The sequence below is a fragment of the Cimex lectularius genome, unplaced genomic scaffold (assembly GCF_000648675.2).
Source record: "Cimex lectularius strain Harlan isolate CLEC.00 unplaced genomic scaffold, Clec_2.1 scaffold61, whole genome shotgun sequence".
NCBI lineage: Eukaryota > Metazoa > Arthropoda > Insecta > Hemiptera > Cimicidae > Cimex > Cimex lectularius.
The window spans coordinates 1,491,972-1,517,689 of NW_019392650.1; the positions used below are offsets into that span (position 1 = coordinate 1,491,972).

Below are 25,718 nucleotides of genomic sequence, written 5' to 3' on the forward strand. Positions count from 1 at the left end.
TTGTTTGTTGTATTTTTAAATGGGATTATTAGTTTGCAGGTATATTTGGTTTTAGATTGTATTCTTAGTATGTAATTATCTTTGTTATGTTTTTAGAATGTATTTTATCTTTTTTTACAGTATTTTTAATTTGTATGGCAGACGTTTTGGGCATTACCCGATATTGTAATTTTACATAAATAAAGACTTAACCTCGGAAGTAAAATAGGTCATAGAATCGTTTAAGTAAAATTCTAAATAAATACTCGGAAAATAATTTAATGGGTATCAATCATGTCTAACTGTATTTCGTCTGGGCTAATCTTGGCTTTGCCCAAAGATGGGCTTAGATGCCTGTTAATAATAATAACAACATTTTTGAAAATTACATATAAAGAACTTTCAATAATACAAGAGAGATTCATTCTTGAGGTCTGGGGGTGGTTGAATCTGTTGTTTGGCGCAGAAACACAACATAAACTTTATTGATCTAATTATGACAAAAACTGACACAGACATTCCAATAAAAACAACAGGCACACGAATAAACCTAAAAAAGCACAAGATGGCAGGGCTTAAACATGAACAGATTAGACAAGCTAAAAACAACAATAATCAATAAAAAGTGCAAAAAATTAATTAGAAATAATAAAACGGAAACCTAGCCACACGGCTCAACAGGCACAATTAACATGCTAAAACAAAAGGCGTACAAAAAAAACAAAACCTCAAAAACATACACTTAGACCGCATTCACATAAAAGAAAAAAAAAGACATTCTATAAAAAAAATTAAATTAAATTAATAAAAAATAAAATAAGAATAATAACCACACTAAAAGCAACAAACAAATGGAACAACACTGAAACAAAACACCGACTTGTCAACGCGGAACGATATAAATACGGACGGGTAGTATAATAAAGAACAGATGCAAATGACATAAGACCGTTTAGATCAAACTATGCGACTACCACAAACATCACGACAAATTCTTAACAATACAAACTTTAATTTGCCCCAGGAGGAACAAAAACATCGAAATATTCTTGAAAACGTAGAAAGATTCAACAGGCACACCAATAAACCTAAATTATACATAACTAATAACTAATAAACCTAAATAAAACATTCAATACGAAAAAATTACGAAACACATCGCAACATAAAAGTAAAACCAAACGACGATAATCATTTAAAAGCCTTCAAAAAACGCTTTAAACCCCTAGAAATAAAGATCGTAGACACCTACCTTGACATTTCTTAAACATGAAAAAAGGAACCGATGAAGAACAAGAGCACAAACACCAATCGGAGAAAATAGCGAAAGGCCGAAACAAGTCGATTTATACACTAATAGCAATATATTAATATTTCACTTATTATTATTATTATTATTATTACTATTGAGCTATATAAAAGATTCAAGAATAACAAGACATGTTTATGAAAACGAAAGAAGGGCCAGGCGATGATCATAGCTGTTCGTCGTTTCATAAATAAATGAACCAGTACTATAACTATTAAGAGAAGTGAAACAACAGAAAATGTACAATATTATGCCGAAGAGAAAAAGTCAAAATAAACTGAGTACTACTCGGTGCGGAAAATTATACGGTTAGGAAAAACAAAGGAGGCAAGCTTCGGGAACGGAAAACTGAGGAAAATTATTAGAGGAGGAAATACGAATGGTCTTTTCTCGGCAACCAGTTCCCAAGTTCCGGTCGATGGCCTGCCTAAGACTGAAGATGCCCTGGCTTTTGAAAAGGGGCCGGCCGTGGTAACCTTGGCCCAAGGCCGCCACTCCATCAGACCAAAACAGACCTGCCACAGACACATCCTTCTCCTGGTTCTCCGCAACCTGCAGAACAGGCTACGAGCTCAACAACTAATGACATGGCATTTTGGATACGAGATAATGATTTGAATGTTCGTACAATGATTCCAAGTGTTCCGACTTGGAAGACGTCTAATAAATGTTAGAGAATTACGTAAATTTTCAAGTCTACATAAAAACAAAATAATGAACCTTAGGGTTTTTTTGTGTATTTGTTTTCCAGGACAACCCTCCGACCGATAGATCCGTTTATTGAGATCGATCAAGGAAATAACTGCTTCCCCCTTCAGTTTGACCTTACTAAAAATTATTTATTCAATATATAAATGCTGAGAGTTTGATAGAGAATTGAATTAAAAATAAATATTTTTTTAAAGCAGACATATTTGAATATGTATATGGAAAGGATTTGGATTTATATAAGCACAAACCCGCACATGCATGTGCTTATGTACCACACATATACAGAGTTGAGCCTATCACTTCTCCCAGACACTGGCAGTTCCAGCTTTTGAAATTACAATAACTATCGGCAGGCCTCGAGAATCACCCCGGGTGTTTATCTACTGGCATATTTATGTGCCTACAACCCCCCCCCACCTGAAACCCCAAGAAATACAATAATTGAAAAGGATGGCTCTACTGACAAACTGGTTTTGCAGGGATCCGGATATCGAATTGTAATCATCAACAGACTAAGAAATAAATAGAGGCTATGCAAGTTATCTTCAAGTGCATAGTCTAATGATGAGCATACAGCTTGAAATCACTTGTGAGTTGAGCCATCATTTTTAATGATAATTGAAATAACATTGTATACTCATTCCATCCCAAACATTTTTTATCCATTGGTTATTATTAAACGTAATAAGATGTTTCCCGTGCGTAAAAATAAAAAAACCTTTTTTACTCGACTTTAGAGTAACAATTATCTTTATTCTTTACAGCGAGATAAGGCCGCTTGGCGATTCTCACACAAGAATGTCGTCAGCAATGTAAAATGATTCACCCTTTCTTACATTTCAAAGTCATTGTTCAAAAAAACCGTCGTAACTAATTAAGCCGAGATTTTATCTATTTCAAATTTCGACGAGAACTCTCCTCCTCCTAAGATCCTGTTGCCCTTCCCAGAAATCCGATTCATCTGTCTTAACATTTCAGGATATATCTGTATGACGAAGAGTTCGAGCATTTGTGTTTTCTGGTAACATCGTACACCATTGAAGAAGATTGCTCCATGAATTTACCAACATCCAATCTCTCGGGTTCAACGAACCCAGGACGTCCATTACACCACATCGTTACGCATACCTGAGAAACTCTCAGAAAAATGGCATTAAACGCCAGGCATAAACATTCAAATTACCTTAAATGGATAAAGGAAATATAAAAAAACTTCTGCGATAAAACTTCGTTCAATTTTTTTGCACAACAAAAATGCAGATTGCTTGGAACAAAAAGTAAAATGGACAAGTGTTCCGACTGAACTGAATCTGACCAAGCAAGTTATGAAGAAAAAAGTCAAAAATAACGAGGCAATATATTAAACATATATAGAATAGAGGTGAATACGCCTTTAGTTTTAGACCGACTACTAATAATCGATATTGGGAACAATGATGAACGTTGATTACGAAATTAATCGTTTCTACCATAATGACGTAATCCCAACGAGATTTTAATTATATCAGAAAAATAAAAATATGGATTGTAAGTAAGCAAATAATGGCAGTTCTCTGTCACCGAGTAACGATAATAATATCAGGTTTCGGTTTGCTGATGATCAAATAATTTGCAATTGCCAGGCGTTCATCATTATTCATCTTCGTTCCCTTCTATTTTGACTTTAATTCGTGTTAATCATGCATGGCTCTGCTCAAAACAAATCGTACATATTACATGCTGACAGACGTTTAACCTTTCTTTTTTCTATACAGTATATAATTTGATTAACATAGATATATTTACAGCTATTTACATTTTTACATTCTGGGGATCAGATAATAAATATTGCTCTCCCAATTCACTTCACTGAATAAATTTCACTGCCTACTCCTAGGAGATCGCTGGGCCATTTCCTCTTGAGACGCCTTCTAGGATTGTAAGGCTGGGTCCTGTTGGACCAAGGCAAGGGCGAGACTATTGGGGCGGTAGGAGACATTATTTAGGAACTTGCTAACTTTTTGAGGAATTATGTTTTGGATAAATGGGATTTTAAGGTCGTTGTGGAGGGTAGTATTGGACATATATGAGGACTTTACACGGAAAGGACCAACGTATCCAATACTGGAAGGCTTAGAGGTGCCCCACAGTTCTAGTCCGTATGTCCAAATCAGTTGTAATCTAGGTGAAACCCAACGTGACGAACGCATCGGATTGAGGAACGTTTGTATTGCAGTATATTATGAGAGTGAACATTTGCAATATAAAGGATATAGAGGATTGCTCTGCAGTACTCCCGCGGCCAGAGAACAATATTCGGGGTAATCTGATCCTGTAGGACCCGCGCTGTTAGTTAAGAACTAGCCCGTTCTAATGGAGGTAAGATTAGGTATGTCGTCGTTTAAAACAATTTAACAAATAAAAAAAGAAAATATGGTAAAGCGTAAAGTGCAGACCACGATTAATTGACACTACCAATTTACAGGTTATTCACCCACAATCCTCAGGAAAAAAGCTGGCAATATAACTATTTTTGTCAAATTGGAATAATAATCACAAAGATTCTGCCAATGTCAGAAATTAAATCTTATAAATTACATGTTAAAACAAAAAAAATTATGAATCAATTTAGTTCATCTTTAATACAGGTCTTATAGGGAAATTATACTTATTACGGTAAAACCAGGAGTATTCTGTTATTTAAGGGCAAAAATAATAACAATATATAAAAACGGCAATCCTCTCAAAACGTAAAGAGATAATACGTATGCTTAGAAAGTGAAAACAATAACGTTATTTTAAAGAAACAAGACAATTTCTCCTTTGTAATATCCTAACCATGAAATTGAAAAATGAATCCTTACTCATGACCACATATTTTTCATTGAAATGGAAGTTCTCAATAATTAAAATGATTTATAAACCAACAAAACCTTTTGATCTTCCTAGTTCCTATCAGGCCCCTATCTATCCTTGCCAAAATTCTAGAAAAACTATTTTTCCGTCGATTATTATGATTATTTGATAATTGAAAATTCTAATATTATTACAGATCATCAGTTTGAATTCCGCTAATTTCACTCGACAATTCAACAGCTGTTGTTGTTGACAATATTGCTTTTTTCTTGTTTAAACAGCATTGTGATATTTACTCCCGTGATATGCGCGATGATAAGCCTATTATTTGATATGTAACTATCAAACAATAACAAAAAAAACAGCATTGCTTGTGTGTCTTTCTTGACTTAGAACAGGCCTTCGATCTAGCCTGGCACTACGGCTTGGCGCATTTACAATACATTCGCTGATAATACAGCGATTCTTACACTTAATTCGGACCCTCCAGAAACACTCAACACTCAACAACCCTGAATGAAAATTAGCAGTACGGTTCACAAAGTGGAGAATGAAAACCAAACGAAAAACTTACAGATAATTTTTACCCTGCATGAAAGTACCTGTCCTTCAGTGAGTATAAATTGAACCAATGCCTACCACTGACGTTGTGCGTTATCTTTTCCATGGACTTTTCATGGATAAACGACTGACTCGTCGTCCACCCCACACAAGACTGAAAATACAAGAAACAAAACGACCTTAAAAAGGACTACTTGACTCGTGATCAAAATTATACATTGGAAACACTTTTTCATTTACAAGACAATGATAAGACCCTGGGCGTACGGTTGTGAAGTGTGGAGTTCAACCATGGATTCCAATTACCAATTTCTTCAATCAATTCAGTCTACAATTCACCGTCAAATTATAAAACTAAAGTAATAACATAACTGTGATTTTATGTTTCAAATTACACTATTCATAACAATCTATATATATCCCGTTTGTATATGACCTCATCAAAACCCGCTATAAAAAATTTAAACCGTCACTGAACTTCCACAATAATCTACTAGTACACCAGCTATCACATAAAACCATACCAGAAAATCCCCAAGACGATTGAAACGAAAGTAGACCGAGACTTTTTCATTGAGTGGAGATTGACGAGGTTTCAGTGTTAAGGAGTGTTGTCCCTGGGCAACTTTTCCTATAAGAGACTCAAATGACAAATTCATGGTACATACATGAAAATATTTACTTATTACAATATTTGTAGTTACAAATATCAAATAAATGTAATTATAAATTAAAACAACAATTACCAATCCCTGCCAAGGAAAAATGTTACAATAACAAATAACATTTAAATAAGAATCGAGTGATCATTTAACGGTATGAATAACCAACAACGTATGAACACAAACAAATCGAAAAAATGAACTTGTTCTCCGATATGAGAAGAAAGATTTATAAACAATGGTTTCCAGTTCCCAACTGTGAAGAAATACTTCATTGTTGTGTTGCCAGGGCATTCTTACGAGTCACTCCGTGTTGCTAATGGGTCCGGGTCCGTCCATTATAACGTTCCAAGAAGGACGGGGAAACGGCAGTTTAATGCATTTCAAACATATGGAAATCGACTGCTCGGGATTGCTTTGACTGGAGGGAAACTATTCTGCTACAAGTACAAAGAATCAGAAGCTTAACCCAATTCAGGAAGAAATGGTCTTCCATGTTCTCAACCCGGCCCGCAATCAATCTTCGCTCAACTCAACTTTTCTAACTCTGGGCAGAGACCTTAATCATCCCCCATTCTGGATATAAATTACTATCATTTCTCAAATCCTTCTTTCAGTATTTAATTATTAAAACATCCTAAATAGCCCAAAAATAATTAAAAACACATTTTTAGCGAACAATTAATTTCCATTAAATACTTTCTTCGGGTAGTTAAAAAATTGAACCTTCACCAGAAGACTTTGCAGGATATTTCAATGACTAAAAGAAGTTGCATCAGAACGGTGTTCTTAATATATTTTATTAATTGTTTCAGTATCTTTTAAAATACAAGAACATTAACATTAGACTAGTAAGCTGACTTGTTGAAAACTCAAAGTTGTCAAAAATTGTTTTATGTAACATTGTTTATGACTGAAGACATTATTTTTATTTTCCTCTATGAAGAGGCACTTAATAATTCCTATTCATTATTACAACTATTCATGTTATACATTACAATTGTTATATAATACAACACAGTAGTTAGTTGTATGTTTGTTTTTTGTCTTTGAGTGTATCTTATAAAATGGAACAGGATTAGTTAAATAGTAAAAATTAGTTATAAATTTAAAAGAAGTGGGATTTTCGGTTTTCGAAAATTCCTGAAAAGACCTTTAATGATTTTTTAAAATCCGGATTTAATTAGAATAATTCTAAACGTAAAAACAGAGAATCAGGAAACATCATACCTCTTGTTCTCATATATATTTCTAAAATTGAGCTATTCAAAATCATTATCAAACATTCACGAAAAGTACACATAATTTCATTATATATAGTAAAATTATTCGGTAGATTATGATACAGACAGGGGCCATTTATACCAACAGAAAAGGTCGGGGCAGTGGCTCTCCTTTTTTACTTCAAATAATTTAAATAAAAAGATAATTTATCTTGTAAACGATTTTTCAAATTATTATGGAATTAAATTTGGTCATGAGAGGAAAATGAAAAACGATTCCAAGTAACATACACAATAAACATTAGCTAAACCAGAGATTTAACATAAAATTATGTTGAAAAATCCAGCTTATAAAAAGCAATTTTTCCCCTAAAAATGCCAAGTTATTACTTCACTACTCACACGTATTACGAACTGGAATGATTGTATGTAATTGCAATTTTAATTTACGTCTATGACAAGGCTACGTTGGTACTTCATGGAACTCGTCTCTTTCCTACAATCATTCCTTGGTATTTGGCTTCTATCCATTTCTATTATTTTTTAAGAATCTTTCCAATCCCTAGATATCAAATATATAAATTTATGTATTTATATTTCATTTTTGCGTCAAAATGAGTAAATTTGCAAACAGCGACCTTAAAGCGTGCACAACAGCGCGAACTGTTTAATTGGTTTTATTATTGTGTATTGATTGTATTCCATTAAATTAAAAATTTATGTTTGCAAGGATAGCATATTGCAATTAACAAACAATTTTTGAAGAAACACAAGCTTCTATACAGGCAGATTATAGAGGCAAATGTTTTGAATGAATATTCAAGTCTTCCTCTCAAATCTTAGCACAGCAAAATCTATATAGAAAGATAACTTAATGGTCATCAAGTAATCAGTACAAAATAATTGAATTAATTTTTATTTTAGTTTTTGTTTGATATGACAATCTCACCACCTAGCACGTGTGTAAAAAATAGTCAACAGTAAAATATGTACGACTATATTGTCTAAAAAATGTGCCTTTCGCTGGACACTAAATAAAACATAAAACACAGCAGTTGTCGTATCGATTATAACTGTTTTCGCAGGATCGACAGTGTGTTCCCTGATTTTGAATAAAAGCATATATTTCCGAGCCCCGGTATGACTGTCCGGGAGATTTGGGTCGGTGCTATTTGCCGGAGAGAGCTGCGTTAAATATTTCTCTCCCTTGTGAATCGGAGTAATGTCCTATGGTTATTCTGGTGATGAACTCCAGCTTCATTACAATTCCCATTACGTAAATCGAGACTTATTAACGAGTAATTTGCACAAGAGCGCTCCATTCTTTCTAGCCAAGGAGAAAAAGGGCCAATCATCTCAATTAAGAAATCCCCTTCGCTTTAACCCACTGAAAATAACTCCTTCGATAGCGAAGACGAAAAAGAAGTATTAAACAGTTTCCCCTGCATTGTGCAACGGTAATCTAACTGTGCCAACCCTTTAAGATGAGCCTTTATTCATTGAGTCGATTATCCGAAAGGTAATTACACCTGAAAACTGAAAATAACTGAATATCTAGACCGTTATTGTTTCACATCTATAGGAATTTTATGGTAATGGCATAAAACTTATATAGAACGAATCTTGTTTTATAACAATAACCTCAGTATAAGCTTTTTTGTAATATTAATTAAAGTTAATTCGGTGGGTTAGATAGTAGGTCACGATGCCATCGTCGTTTTAAATGACGCGGAGGACTGTAAGGGTGAGATGTTGAGGAAAGAGTTAGGGCTAGTGGGTTAGGATGGAGGGATAGTTTAGAGTGGAAAGTGAAGAAGTGTGTTCGGATAAGATCTTTCACGAAAGGGATTTTAAGATCTTTATGATTGTTTGATTGGTGACATAGAAGGGAGCATTGAGGATACGGCGGAGAACTTTAGATTGAAAAGACTGAATTCGTTGGATATTGGATGATATGGCCGAGCCCGACAGCTCGACTCCGTAGGTCCAAATAGGTCTGATAAGAGTTTTGTAAGAGTTTAGTTTGTTATGTATGCTTACGTTTGATTTTGGTCCAGGTAGGTGTCTGAGTATTCCATATCTTTTGTTAAGTTCTTGCCGTTTTAGTCGTATATGTGGGTTCAAAGTAAGTGTACTATCTAAAGTTGTAAATGGTGCACTGGTGGACAGGTTTGACGTTTGAGCGTAAACGTAACTCGTTGGTTTTTTTGTTCGATTAACCTGATCCGCCAAAGATTGCACCAGTTGGTAATAAGGTTCAGGTGTTGTTGGAGTGCTTCTGTTGCTAGGATAGGATTGGAGTGTGTTGATAAGATTGCGGTGTCGTCCGCGTAGGTTGTGATTTGTGTGTTTGGATGTGTGGGTATGTCAGCAGTGAAGAGTGAAGTGGTGTAGAGGACTGGGTAATATTAATAAGAACATGAATTTGGAACATTGAGTCATGAGAGTAATAATAAAAATTAATAGCTCCCGTGATAATCATCTTGCATTATAGTTTACAAGGTTTACTATTCATGGAAAAACAGACTCTGATTCATCGTCCTTCACACTAATTTTGTTTGTATAAAATATAATATTACCTCCCTTTCTTTCACCCATTCTCCCTCCAATCGAACGTATTGGTCCCATCCTCCTGTCTAAGTCCCAGAATAAACAGAACGGACGTACAATTTAGGGGCTGATAAACTAGGCAGGAAGGACTTATACAGATAAGGAGATATTTCTGCTACCAGAGTTGTATGTTGGCAGAAAAAGAAGCAATTATGTTTTGGATTAAAAATAAAACAGGTTTATATTTTGAAGGTTTGACACTTTTTGGGAATTGTGAAAAAACATCACACACCCAATAATACGCCGGTGAGTCTTACAAGGGTTTTATAATACTAGAATACAAAACTGACAATTAAAATTTCAAAATCTAATTTTAGTCACAATTAAACGAATATAAATCGTTATTTAAAAATTATAAAATATTATTTTTGGTGTAATAATTTCATTGTTGGTTAAGATAAAAACAAAAATGTTCTACGGCGCAGAATATTCTAATTTGGTATGATAAAACAATTGATTAAATTAAGAATTAATTAAATTAAAGATAAATCAACAAAATACTGCTTTTTTGCATATTTTAACAAATATTCTGTAAGCAAAGAAAGTCAAAAATGGTCAAAACATGTATTTGAGCTCATTGTCGTGATTCTTGCGTTATAAAACCCTTAGATACCGACATTCGCGCAAATCGGTGTAAATTAATTTTTTGATTGGTAATTTCGACCAATTTTCCTTTTTCTTGAACTAACATTACTAATGCAATCTCTAATGCTGGTGGATTTATTTTCATGGTTGATAATTCGTTTGAAATATATTGCTTGTTCAAAGAAAAAAGTGTATATAAAAGTGTACATTAAAATCGATCTATTATTTTTAGAAAAAATCAATTTCTGATAAATAAATTTGCTATTTTGTGTATTTTCTTACATAAATTTATATATTTTAAATACATAAAAGTCGTTAAAAAGCTTTTGAATGAAAAAGACGTTTTTGAATTCCAGCTGTTTCAATGAGAATTCTGATACAACTTCTCAAAAATCGGAAAAATCTTCAGAGTCAAATAATCGTTAAATTTAAATTCAAACAAAAATTTATAATTAGGGTTTTCTAGAGGTGCTAAAACGAAATTTCATATTAGTTTCAAAAAATAAATCACTTGTTAGTCTAAACATTGATAAACATCATAACTCGTTGTATGTACATCTGTTGGTTTGACTGACAATTTAATTTTATTCAACTGTAGTACAATAATTGCAACTCATTGAACTTCACTGATTGCGATATTGCTACTCTAATGCCCTTCTTAGGCGGGCCTTCAGATTAACAGGAAGAATATTTTGCACCAGAAATCAAAGCAAGTGTATTTCAAGGCCTGGACAAATACCGTATTTTCAACGACCTACCATATGCATCAAACTTAACGGCCGTAACCACAAAAAATAACTAGACAAGATGTCTCATCAAGGCATTACGATGTAACCAACCAGAACCAGTAGAAACTAAATGTACAATTAACATGAAGCTAACAGGTTGTTCCCATTTTCCTCAATGGTGATAAGCTCATAACATCAACATAAAAAAACAAAACTTGATCTTTATCGAACAAATCAGAAAATTCATCCAAATACTAAAACCTATTTCCGTCTACGTTTTCCAACTGGGGAATGAGCAAAATAAGTCGAAAAAAAACAGGCTTACAATTTTTTTCAAAATAATATAACTGCTGGATGCATAATGGTATGTTGACAACGTGATCCTTCATCGAGACCTTCAGGTGAGATCAAAAAGTACGCAAGGAAGCAAGAAACGACCATCCCAATAAGGAAGCCAGTCAGTTATTAGACAACCATAGCCTGGTTCCATTTCATTTTAGGAAGTTCTCACCAATCCTCAGCTTTCATCAATTCAAGATCTTAATTATTCTTTTCAAAACATAACTACTAAGAAAATTCATGTAATTATTTAGTTTGCTCCTCGATATTTAATTATCAAAAATTAGCAACAGATTATGTATATTCTTGAAAACCAGGCAAAAAAGTTAGGAAAAATCCCGGCAAATTTATTATACTAGCTGATCAAAGCCAATCTTCGGTTTTACCAAAAGCGTGGTTGACATATTGTTTGAAACATTCAAACAATTTTCCGATTCCTGAAGTGAAACGATGGCGTAGCAAATTCAGCTTCCACCATGCAATTTGTAGTAGGTCGAGTTTGACGTTCCCTCGTTCTATCCTTTCAAGATACTTTTCCTCCGGCTGGACGTTATTTGGCCCAATTAACACAGCCAGCTTTTCCATCAAATCGCAATTCAAAAGAATAATGAATCCCCACGTCCTTTCACCGAGGACTCTTTACACGAATGGTTCCATGTAATTTCTAACAACTTTCGTCCTTCCTTCCTCTAGCCTTGAAAAATCAGTTGTAACCAACTCTTAAACAATTTCTTAAAAAATCTTCTTAAAAATAACAAATTTATGGCGTGTGTCATTTGGTTGCCTAGCATGAACGTTGAAGTTGAAAGGAAAAACGTTAAACAGCAGATATATTGGTTTTCATGCCTGGAACAAATATATTATCCGATGTTAAGACTCGGCCAAAAGATATAAATCTAACTTCGCTTTCAAGCCAGACAATAGGAAAGGAATAAAGTCGATGAGTTCCACCAAGCAACAACTTTTAAAATGGAGGTCTACATACACTATTAAAGCTGATAACCACGAAGCTATTCTTTATTATTATTTTAACGAGAACAAGCTTGAAAAATTCGTTTAGGAGTGACTTTTTTTCAAGTGAAAAACGCAGAATGTACGGTGTGCAAATGTTACTTATTCTTTAAGACTGGCTCCTGTTACAATTTTAAACAATTGTTTTGAACTTTCCATATCCTACAATTATTTACAAATGACAAAGTAAATAAAAAATTAGAAAATTAAACTTCCTTACACCTAAGTACCCCTTCCTTACACCCAGGTACGCTTTTTAGAACGCAGAGGAGTTGTTCATAAACATTGAATATGGCTTTAAAAGAATTGGGGGGAAAGTTGCTTTATCGCTTTTATTATAAAAATGGTATTCAATTTTGAATTTAAACGTCTTTTGATGTACGACCAAAATACATTTATAGAGTTATTCATTCAACTATTTAACAATTAGAATTGATGATGGGTGTTGGTTTGCGAGTCGGTGAACTCATGCTGAACAGGATAGACAGATGGACGGACATAGGATCACTTATTGGGTCCGTCTTCACTCGCGGGTTTGTTGCATTATTCAGTCGTGTTTAAGTAATTCAACAAAGTGAAGACGGATGAATGTAGTGATCCTACGCTGGTTCAGCATGTTAAAAGTTACTGTGTTAAATGTGTAATTGTGCTGTAAACGTGAACGACCTTCAAGATTTTCATCTGCTAAAGGTGCCAGCTTTTTCACGAAGGTTATTCATACGTTTTAGACAATGGGTATTGTGGGTCCTTGTCATTGAACAATCATTGTTCTTTTTTTAATGTTAAAGATAAATAAAATCCATTAGTATAAATATAATATGTATAATTAAAAGTGCCACGATGGAAATCGTTTGATTTGCATTTTAACTTGCTTCAACTACCTTGATTCTCTCTACCCTATTTTATTCTGACTACCCTAATTCTCTTGTAAACGTTATAACTTATAAGCAACTAAGACATTAAAAGTAAACTCATACGAGGCCTGCTTATTGCTCCGACTTACCACATTTGCATTTAAAAAAATCCCTTGTCTTTAATGCGATTAACTCTGTCAATCTCAACCCAGTATAATAATTTCCCATAAATAAAGTATACAATATAAGTACGTATTTTGGTATAAATTATTGCGGTAGTCGGAATATCGTTCACACTTCCAACGATCTCACAGAAATGATACGAACGAATTTAACACACTTTACATCAAATTCAAAGCCAAAAGTCTTCGTAAAATGCAGGACTTTTTATTTTATTTCCTACTTTAAATCTTACAACTGGTCTTTCGCAGAATATATAACCATGAAGGTGTATGGATTTAGGAATTGATTGCGTTGGGGGCTGAAATGACCTAGCTGTTGACAACACCCGCAGTCCAACCTCAGCGCCTGGACGGACAAGACCGAGGTCTTATCCAAGACTACCAACAACCGGGGTCAATGATTCTCGGGGCCTGCCGGTAATTTATTGTAAGTGACAGGCTCAACTCTGAACTTGCTTGTTTAGATTTGACCTTATATCCTTATATAAATCAGTAATTAATAATTCAATAATCAGTAATTAATACTATATTACCATAGTGTGAATGAGATGGAATTTTATAATATATGAGAAACTGGAATGTTACGTAAATATATTAATATACGTAAGTACATTAATTCCAATAAAATGATTCTTATCAATTGTGTATATTGAAGAATGCTTTAAATACATTTTTAATGTTCAAACACTATAACTTCTGTTTAGAGCTACTTATCGTTAAATAATCGGTATAACAACAGCACCTAAACGGGAAGTATACGGATCCTAGACATGAACACAATGGACGACCCGTTGACGCGGGTCATCCCATTCAGAAAGTCGTGATAGCAAGTCATAACCATTAATCTTTAGGAGGAGATGCTTGGACAGACAACCCAAAAATAGCTTTTTTATTATTTGACTTAATTAAAGTCAAATAAGTTTTATTTATTTTTCAAAAAACGATTTAACTACATTTGTAATAAGTTTAAAAAGAGGTTTAAAACCGAGCGTTTTTTATAAACATAACTTCTCCTTACATGTTCATTCGAAAATATTAATACAAATTATTTCAATTAATTATTCTTTTATCTAAGGTCTTGCCTGAGATGAAAAAGTTAGTGTCACGAGCGGGATTCGAACCCACGACCTTCGCCTCAATACGCCGCTTCTCTAACCACTTGAGCTAACATGACATTTCATCTCAACCAAGACCTTAGATAAAAAGAATAATTAACTTAAATAATAATATAGTCAATTATGACCGCTAAACATATATGAATTAATACAAACAACTTTGTTCCAGTGTAAAAATAATTCATAAAAAACAATTTCTATGTAAAATAATAGCAAAAATATGGTGATGTGTTATAAATGATAAATGAATGTATGGCTAATAGTAGATAACCCTATTGTGATTTCATGTTAAAAAAGGCGTCAGCATCAAGGAATCCGAAAAATTTCAATTCTGGCCCGGCAGTGCTGAGAAGAGCTAAATTCGACAATAACTGTTCTGCATAAATACCATTCGAGTGTAAATCAAACACGACTGGCAAGCCGGATTTATTGAGGATTTATCACTGACGATATAACCGTTTATCTCTCGTGGATGTGGCCGAAATATTGATTGTGCCCAATAAAGCGTTGGTCTTCCGCGTCTGGTGTGTGCTTTAAGGTGAACGGTAACAACAACAACAAAATCGACGGAAAAATTACCGAAACTTGGTACAAAATTGTTTCAAGAATCAGTGTTGCAGTTGTTTAATCTGTGAAACAATTAATTTGTGAAGTTAAAGGAAAGGCTTATTTTTAGGACTATGTGAATGTGAATAACGTAAACTCAACGGTGAAATTTTCATTTTCTGCTCTAAATAAGGATTTTAATTTTGAACCGTTTTCGTGTTATTCGCGATTTTTTTGGCAAAAACGTGGTCTCTCCCTTATTTAATTTATATATATATATTTAATTTATATATATTTTTATATTACCTACATTGTTGTTACATTTGTTAATAAAAGTGCTTTCGCGATCAACAAATTATATATAGATAACACAAGTAGTGTTGAAAGTTGTTTTGAATTAAAGTCATTATTTTTCACTTTAGCGGGACGATGAGAGTGAAATTTGCATCTTTTCGTATAAAACAGCACACCCTTGCAAATTTCTCTAGTGCGAAAATAATTGCCAAAAGAAGCCGAGGAGTAGAACAGAATATATTTTCGTTTATTTTTGCTATTTATAAATAAATAAATTAAATTTGTTTAAAAGACTGGATTGGGAACATCGATTCCAAGTGTTGTCATTCAAGAAGGGGCCGCAATGCAGCTTCTCCTCCCCGACTGGCAACCTCTCGCAACTGGGTTAATCGACACCCGGTCCTTCTGAAGACTCTTCGGAGTTCTTCAATGGATTCAACAGACATGAACTGCTATCCAGACTATCCACCCCCACGGCCCTGTTGATATGTCTGTACTTTTAACCCACTTCTAACTTTTTATCTAAGGTAAGCTGCGGTACTCCTTCTAACAGTACAATACTGTCTTAAAACGGCATTTGTATTTATTATATGTATTTGATTAAATGCCTGCTCTGTACGGTACTTGAAGGAAAAAAATATAAATGTTATTCTGGGGCTTTGGGCCCCCTGAATAATAGAAAATTAAATCTATCTAGAAATCTGGCACAATTCGTGCCAAACAGTTTTCATTGTAATAGGTCGAAAATAAATGAAACCTACTAAATTAAATAAGAAGGGGAAATATTAACAAAAAATTAACCAATACTTAAATTGGAAGGGCAGGAGGAGTCAAAAAAGGCGGGACTTAATTAAAGGTGGAAAGAGTTGAGGCGCGATGAATGGAGTTAGGTAGGGAATTCTAGAAGTTGTAGAAACGGATAAACGAAGCTAAATATGAACCGGAGAAAGCAGTTCGTTACTCTATTGAGTCTGTTAACAAGCTTGGGAGTGAGTCCACCGTAGACCAAAGATCCATAATCGAAATGGAAAAGCACAAATGAGGTGACCAGGGGTTTGCGGGCCGAGTTGGGGAAGGGTTGGCTTGCATGACGGAATTGGCGGATGGTGGAGAAACAATGACAGAAGATTTGTGAGGTTTGATCAAGGATGATCCCTAAGTTTTTGACAGATGGATAAAAGGAAAGTTGCTTGTTAATGCACAGCGAAGGAATATGAGGTAAAGAGTAAAGAAGATGAGATCCAAACACGCCTGGGACTTACTGACATTGAGACAGAGTCCATTTTCAACACCACAGGAGCTATGGCATTTAGGTCCTCTTGGTTTCGTGTGATTGAGATTTGAAGGTCATGAGGTGAAAAGGAGAAATAGACGTGCAAGATACTTACAACTATTAATAATAATAGAACAGAATAGAATATATAATATTTTAATAAAATATATAGTTATATTGTGTTATAATAGATACGTACCATAATACGTTTAAACCTGTTTTTTATCGATGTCAGTGTTTTTAAGAACATCTTACTGTCAACAAGCACACAACGCTCCCCAATTAAATTAACGGTCCATCTTTTGTAATCCCTTAAGGGGAAATCATAGATTTGTAACGATTCAATTTGAGACTGCATACATTACTGTTTATTTACCAACAGTAAATTAAAAAATAAGTTACTTTTAACACAAGCCTTCGTCCTTGTGTTTTATCAGGTACAATTAGTAGCAATAACGGTCAGTCGGGCAGGGGAAAATATATGACACCGGGGTACGAGAGAGAATGCTTTTATACCATGGCGTTGGAAAAATCAGTTTAACTTCGAGAAAAAAATACGAAAACAAAAAACGGGACAAGAGAACAAAGGGAGTGTCAAAGGTAAATAAATGTTTAACGACGAGGAACAAACAATGACTAAGAGTTAATAAACCTACCATCCTTTCGTATTGAAAAAGGATTGAGCGAAATTACATAACGGGACGAAGAATGCGTGTTAAATTTCGGTATAATTTTGATCACGTATGTGTTTCACCGACTAAAATCAACACAGGTAGACAGGAACACACGTTTCTTCTTGTTTAAAAATTACTTCGAAACACAAGAGTAGCGCGTGCAAGCTTAACTTTTTATCACACGCTATTAAGCAAAAAATATTAACGGATCACAATTGAACAAACATATCACTTTTCTGTGTAAATGATTTTATAAATTTCATGAAAAGCCAATAAAGACTGTAAAGCTGTAGACTTCAGCATTTTTGTTTGTATTAGTCGAAAACGACAACAGAAAAATACATTAAGAAAATTCCTAACATAAAATAAATATGCACTGAAGCTGCAAGCCGATGTACTATTTATAAAGAATAAATCAATTTATTATACCTTACTGTACAATCAAAAGTATCGAAATATTCCTACTACTTGTTTAATTATCAATGAGAAATAATTATTGTAGTCATTATAAGTATTTTTACAACATTCTAAAAGTAAAATTGTGGTTGTGTCTATATTTTATAATATAATAAAACAAAATTTGGCACTAGGATGCAAAGAAATTCCCAGTAGTAACTCTTTTAGTAGGATATAGGTGCTACATATCGCTGCCCGACAGGTCGCGAGGCTACTGCCGTTTAATCTCCATGGGGGATTATTGGGGATGATGATGATAATGGATACTGGGAAAGCCTTCTGGCTTACTGTACTTCCTTAGTTCCTCACAGTTCAGTGCAAAGGACTCGATCTTTCTCCTAAGAAGTATTAGGTGATTCTTGCAATTCCATTCCCTGGGTTTAGTTATCCTGGTTATGTCTCCATTGAGTGGTTGCTTTGCTTTGAAAGATAACATGGGTGGCTGTTTCTTCCACATCATTGCATAATCACAGATAGGCGGGCTAGGTATTGAATATGTTCATGTTGTATAATGTTTTTTCAGATGCCAGTGACCGGTTATTAGTATTGTTTTAGCATACATTTACTGTGTTTAGCTCCCCTAGAGTCTATCCACTTCTCCTTTTATCTTTTTATTCAGTGATGGAGGTTCTGCATTTGTTTTTGTTGTCCCAAGAATAGGTTCAGGGTCTTGCAGATCCTCCTCTAGTCAGGGTGCCTGTCCTCTCGTTACCCAAAATTCCCTTGTGTTCTGACACGCAAGGTATCAGGTTATTGTTTACTGTTATTGCTTATAATTGTTACTATAGGTAGTATAGTAAATAAATTGACAAGGAGATAGCAGTTACACTTTTTATGGATATAGAGAAACGCTATACAGATCAATTAAAAACAGGGGAGTCTCGGATAACAAATGTCAATGGTAGAAGAAGGCGTAAGGAACAGGATAATCACATCCAACTTGGGAGGTGAAACCATCCAGGCTAAGACAGCCAGGGGATGATCACAAAGGGGTGTTCTCTCACCTCTACTGTGGACGACGCTGACGAACTCCTACAAATGCTGGAATAAGAAGGATTCTACTGTCTAGGCTATGCGGACGACCTAAGTAAAGGATTAAAGTAGTAAAGGGCTGCCATGCAGACATCGTGATGGATCGTATACCTCAATCTGGTTGACAGAATGATGCAAAAGGGAGGAGCTATCTATTAACCCTCACAAAACCATAATGACTCCATTCACAAGGAAGAGGACAATAGGAAACCTAAAAATTCCACGTCTAAGCCCCGATCCCATTTTCCAAGGAACCAAATATCTAGAGATGACACTAGACCAACGGCTCACATGGTATCCACATTTGACTAAAACCACCCAGAGAGCCCAAATTGCTCGGGTAAGGTGCAGACGGCTGTGCGCTGAGGTTTTAACCCCAAAATGACCCTATGGCTGTATACCTGCGTCTAAAGACCAATTTAATTGAAATTGAATTAATTGAAAGATATTAATCGGTCAAGCGGACCACGAAAACTAGTGAACTTAAGACCAAAATTGTCATATGGGTCATGGGAGAGTCTGCAGGCCAAAACAATCAGGCTATTGAGTGGCAACCAAAGACAAGCTTGTTTCTGTGTCACTGGAGCCATGAGCACAACGCCAACTGCGGCCCTGGAAGAGTTGTTAAAGTGTGGTCCCACCACTTCATATTTTGATCCAATAAGAGGCCAGAGCAGCAGCCCACAGGCTCATAAATGGGCAACCATATACAAGGATAGGGCATGTAAATAAACATTAGAAATTGAGGGAGGAGACACAGGCTGATGCCACATTAGGCATACCAGAACGGGAAGAATGGGCCAAAGGAACACCGCTAAAGGCAAACTCCTACTGGCACAGTGACGGCTCCAAAATCGACTAAGGAACGCAGGCTGGAGTCTTCGGTATGAATCCAAAGACCGAACTGACGGTAGACATAGATAAATATGCTACATTTTTCCAGTCTGAAATCATAACGATTGAACACTGCGCCAGAGAAATTAAAAGGCTGGGAATACATCTTACATGATAGCCATCTTCTCTAACAATCAGGCAGCACTAAAGGTCCTAGCCCCATACGAAGTGAAGACAAAGAGCGACTGGAACTGCATGAAGGCCCTGACTGAATCCTGACCCTAGCATGGGTCTTGGACATTCGAGCCCCGAGGCAACGAAAAGTTGGCATGTTGGCCAAAGAGGGAGCCATCATGTGCTCTCTGGGTCCTGCACCCTACTGTGGCTTAGCATCTTGCCCTAAAAGAGGATAAATCTTAAAATGGATCCTTGATGAGTCCAAAAACTGGTGAAACAATGCCACAGATTCATCGGACCATCCGCATAACTTACAAAGCAATTACTGGAAGGCAACCGAACCAGGAATCTGGTTGGACTCCTCACAGGACACTGCCACTTAAGAAAGCACATGCACCGGATAGGAGTGCAGACAGAAGAAACACTGTAGAGCTACTGCCAGGAAGAAGAGAGGACCGCAGAACATATTTTATGCCTATGTAGGTGCAGGTTCTTGCAAATAGGACAGGAAATACCGCAAGCAAGATCCTACACTAAGGAGCCGCTGGCAAAGCTATGGAGGTTGATTAACAACCTGAAGCTGGCCAGTGAGATAAACAACAGGGAAGCATAATAGATCTATTCAGGTCAAGGTGCTGAAGGCATTGTGGCCGCCTCTTTTATCCCTATCCCTATCCCCTAGAACATTAGAAGATACGATGGATGTGAAAAGTATTGTTTATCATATCCTTCCAATCCTCGGTTTCCTCAGATCTATTCACTTCATGCGTTAGCTTGTTGAAATGGATTTGTAAACCGTGCCTTCTCAAACAGACTGATAAGATAACATTTGTTTACCATTTTAAAAATCGACTCACGTGAGTTCACCGGGGAGAATAACTCCCATGTCCTCTATTTAAGAAAAGAAATCAAAACCTTTTTATACGTATAAAAAAAATATGTTAAAAATTTCTTTTACCCACAGCCTTAGGAACGAGGCCCCTTTACTGAAAAACGGAAGAATTGCGAGGGGAAAGGATCTGGAGCCATCGTTATCCCGATTTTGCGTATTGGATTTCGCACGGAAAATGTCTCAGAATGGAATTCATCTGATTAATTTTTCCGAGATGCCTTTGTTCCAGAAGCCAGAGGAAAGTATCGACGCAACAATGTAGCTCACAACAAAGGAAGAAGCTTTTCATAGTTCGTTTCCCTATTTGAATCGCTTCTTGAAATATGTGATTATGCAAAATCCATTGTTTGCTGCATTATGGGAATAAACAATTTATTTTGCAAATAAATTTCTAAACCTTAGCAACACACCGTTTTTAAAATTGCAAACCTAATATAAAAGTTGATCACACTAACGTCCTAATTCCAGAATCCTCGAGTCTAATTCGAAATGCATATTCCTGATGTAAAGGCAGTATTTACAAAAAAATAAATTCAATATTCCAAACATGATCAATTTGATCTAACACTGAAATAATAAATATGGCGGTTCGGACAAAAAATTCATTCAAATATGCTTAAAACTTGCCATGTCATAGATTCGATATAGAATTTTCGACTAACACAGTTCATAATTTTATGTAGTTACCGATGGACTTCGTTTTGTGAGACGCGTTTCGGCATTTGGCCATCTTCAATGATTTATTTATCGATTTCTCGTGTTTATGTCATATTTGTAGAACTCCATAAGCTGAATGTAAATCATTTATGTTGTAAATCATTTACAACATGTAAAATATATTTTTATTACTTCTATTGAAAAAAAGATTAAAAAAGGTCCCAATGTTGGGACTGAGTCGGTCTTCAAATAAACTTGAAATCGTATGAAAAAATATTAATTATGTCAATCTGTGAGCATAGTTAAGATTGTTTTGCCCTGTTGATGACCTTAAAATAGATAGAAAGCATGGCAGTAACAACTGGATTTGCTTTTTCATCAAGACCACACCAAGATCTAGAGTATTAGTATTTATAAGTTATCATAAATGAACCAAATTGTTACTAAATGTATGCTGAATGTCAATAGTAATTTTTTTTTCACAATGATAGAACAGCCCTGGGAAAATCCGTTATGTAAAACCCGTACAACTCTGGACAATTATGTTCTTGTATAATTAATAAGTTCTTGTTAGGTTATTATTAAGTTCTTGTATAATATTCTTTTACATTTCACATGTTGATTTGGATTATTAAGATTAAATCAAATTATACCATAATTTGACAACGGTTAATTTTACATTTGTAATGCAAAGATTCTTCCTTTTCAACCGGGATTTGCCCAGGGAGTTCAATTTTATTATTGAATGGCCAATAAAAATAAATCATCACCCTTTCGTTGACAGGAGGCGTCTCATCCTTTCCACGTTTGAGCGAAGGTGCTGTTATGATTTTCCTAGTCGGCCCGTTCAGGTGAATTCCGCTCTGCAGGTCCATCTTCTTCACGAGCACTTCAGAAACAACTTAGTGAAACCACTGAGATTTTGCAAAAACACACAGACATTATTCCGATTACGATTCGGATTCTTTGAATAACCGTTATTTTTCAACAACACTTTATCACAGTCATATTTCGGCCCTTTTCTTCAAATTTCTGAAAACAAAAAGATATTATTTTATTAACAAAATTTTAAACACAGCAAGAGATAGTTAATAAAAACTATAATAGTTTAAAGGTTAAAGTATGTACTTTGAAAACATTTGTCTGTTTTGTTGCTTGTTTTTGTACTTTTAATCAAACGATCAGAATAAGACGCATAAACTTTCATTCGTCTTGTCTCGCATGCCATGGAATTTAATTGATTTAATATGTAAAATATAGAGTAAAATGGTTTTGACTCCAACTGGGTAGTTGCACGTTAAGTCCTCCTGTGACTGGAATTACTTTTACTTTTACTTTAAATTTCTTAGAATCTGGTAGTATCCTATCTATCAATATAGAATGCCTATCCTCGTAGTAATTGTCCCTCAGACACATTTTTATCCAGCTTGGGTAGGGTATATGTGTGCTTTTTCGTGTCTATGTCTTAACTCGAATACGTAAAATGTTGAGAGATAAAAACCGCTAGAATAGGCAGACCAGATCTCAAGAAGAAATCTAGAACAAATCTCTACATACTTTTACGAACAATCTGGGTTTACATATCCTCGCCGCCTGTCTAAGAGTGACTAGGCTCAATAAGTAGGTTGAAAATCCATTCACATTAGATCTGGAACGATAGAACTGGGGACTAATATTTGAAAAACCGTAAATCAACCAACAATGTTTAACAACTGTGAATAAAACAAGAATAATTACTGTAAAATATATCTTTGATAATCATGATTTAAGATCAAATTGGATTAAAAACCTGAGGCAATGGTTCAACCAAAGCATTGGACCCTCTTCAGAGCTGCTGTTGACAGACTGGCTAACGTCCGTTAACGGATAGAATACTTAAAGAAAAAGAAGATCAAATTCTGATAAACAAAACTGTACAGCCAATGCGGTATAGCATTTCTCATACCTAAAGAGATCCACGAAGAGGCACCAACGAAAGTGGTCAGTTTTATAAGGAATAGCGCACTTTTGAAGGTATGGCTATAAGCTATAGCGCTATTCCACAATAACAGTAGGTCTGTTTAGGTCGCAGTGGAGGAAAGAATTGTATTCTGCATCACCCCTCCCCCAAAACCCATTTAAAAAAATCCGAACATCCGTACATCAAACATTCCAGTAACCGAACTGTACAAGAAGTCAAAATTACAAATGAGTTGAAAGAGGGAGAGTCTATGAGTGAAAAACTGAAAAGAGAGAGTGAATGAGTCAATGAGCGAGTGTGTAAATGAGAAAAAAAGTAAGTGAATGCGTAAATGAATGAAAATGAGAGAGTGAGTGAGCGATGGAAATTATGAATAAATAAGAGAGAAAGTGAGTGAATGAATGAGACAGAGATAGATAGATTGAGTGAGAGTGAGAGGGAGAGTACACGAAAAACCAAGACTAGCTCTGACTATACGAATTTTTGAGAATTTCTTTTGTTCAGTGAATAACTCAACTCCCCTCAAAAAACTAAATGTTAGATCTGTCTACATTTTTCTTATGTTAAGAACTACTATTTAAAAATGAAAAAAAAAGAGGATGAAGCAATGAAGAAAAATGTAAATATATTTACAGTAGTATATGCAAATTCTAATAGGTTTAATGTTTTGTATATGCAATACGCAATAATAATAAAGCGTGGTGTTGATTTTTTTTTGTACATATGCATGTATTTTTTAACACTCCCTGTAATCCGAATACCCCCTGCAATAATAAGTTCGGATTACTGAGAGAGCAACAATGTATTGGCTTGTCGGTAACAATAACAACTCATTGTCTTACAGACTGTGGCTTCTTAAGTTTCTCTTCAATCTTAGTTATGTAGTCTTTAACCTTGTACACCTCTTTAATAAGAATTTCAGTGCATAATTATAAGGATAATTTTATAAGAAGAGTTAAATGTTTATGCCATTATTGAGGATTTCTTGTGGTCGTTAAATTAAAATATTTCCATTTCTTTCAGACGAAAGCGTTCTAATCATCGTATTATGCAATCCACCTTGTTCTTGATTCGAGACAAAAACTTCGCCTTAAATATAATAAAATGAAATAAAGGATTTTTCATTTTTTGAGGAATCTGAACGATCGGACTCTAGTTTCTGAAGTTCTCAGGGAAAACTCGAGCTTATACATAGTTAATAAAATGTATTGAGGGTTCTGATGTTTATTCAAGGGTCGATTTCTTTTTCTTAGGCTTTTTACTCAAATTGAACCTGTTGTCTTGAACTTAGTTCCCTTTTGTTTAGAAGTGTTTTACACTGTGCTACAAGGTTATCTTAGTATAATTTTTCTACTTGAAGCTAATTCAAGCCCGTCTAATTGTTTATATTGGGACTTTTAGTAATGATGATGGGGTCGTTCATCGTCTTTACAGGAAAAAAGATTTATTTTAATCCACCTGCCTTTGAATTTCCCACTGGGTTTTGTCCCCGGCAATCCGCCTGTAAACATAATATCCAGCATAACGGTAACTAGCACTCGAGAGAGGGAAGGCTATCGCGGAAAAGCGGTTGTACAAACGGGAAAAAATCACGTTTCTGAAAGCAAAAGTCGACGATTTTACCATTTTCCCCGGCTAATTAACGTTAAAATATTGTATAAAATCGTAAAATTTCATAAGAAAATGTTATATTTAGATATCATGTTTTTTCCTCGCTTCTATTTAAAATGTGGTGTGCAACCACTACCCTATATTCTTGTATTATGCAAATAAATATATTATTTTCTATTTACATAATAATAGATCAATTAAACATTACATGTTTTAAACTATCCTGCAATTGTTTATAAATTATTAACCTTTTTAACAACTACATTAAATACATTGTACAGACATCCATCAGCTACAGGAAAAAGTCATTACGTCACCAAATACTATAAATTCAAACAACCACAAGACCGTTAATTAAATTTACTTACTTTTAATTTTGATTACAGATACTTTGTGATGTGCTAGTGATTACCAAACCCATTTCTCTCCTGATAATTAATTGTAAATCGTAAAATGTAAAAAAAAGGACCGTTTGTAAATGGTTACGAAGCCACGTAACCTTCCTCACTTCAAAATAAAATTTTAAACCCTGTATATGTATTAGGTAAATAAAATATATTCGAAATGAGGGGATCGATTACATTTTTGCTTTCAACTATCTGGCAGTT

The 25,718-nt window shown here is 34.8% G+C and overlaps 1 protein-coding gene across 5 annotated transcripts in view; it reads right to left on the minus strand.

Moving 5' to 3' along the window:
- Positions 1-25,718, minus strand: part of LOC106672673 (mitogen-activated protein kinase-binding protein 1) — a 174,836-nt gene that overhangs the window by 147,651 nt on the left and 1,467 nt on the right. For 4 of the 5 annotated variants that reach the window (XM_014404272.2, XM_014404276.2, XM_014404275.2 and 1 more), the window contains exon 2: positions 22,310-22,571. In XM_014404272.2, the coding sequence (XP_014259758.1) occupies positions 22,310-22,414 (105 nt within the window). In that variant the 5' untranslated portion in view covers positions 22,415-22,571. Of the gene's footprint in view, positions 1-22,309; positions 22,572-25,718 lie in introns of those variants that run through there. The other variant, XM_014404274.2, reaches the window with a different exon arrangement.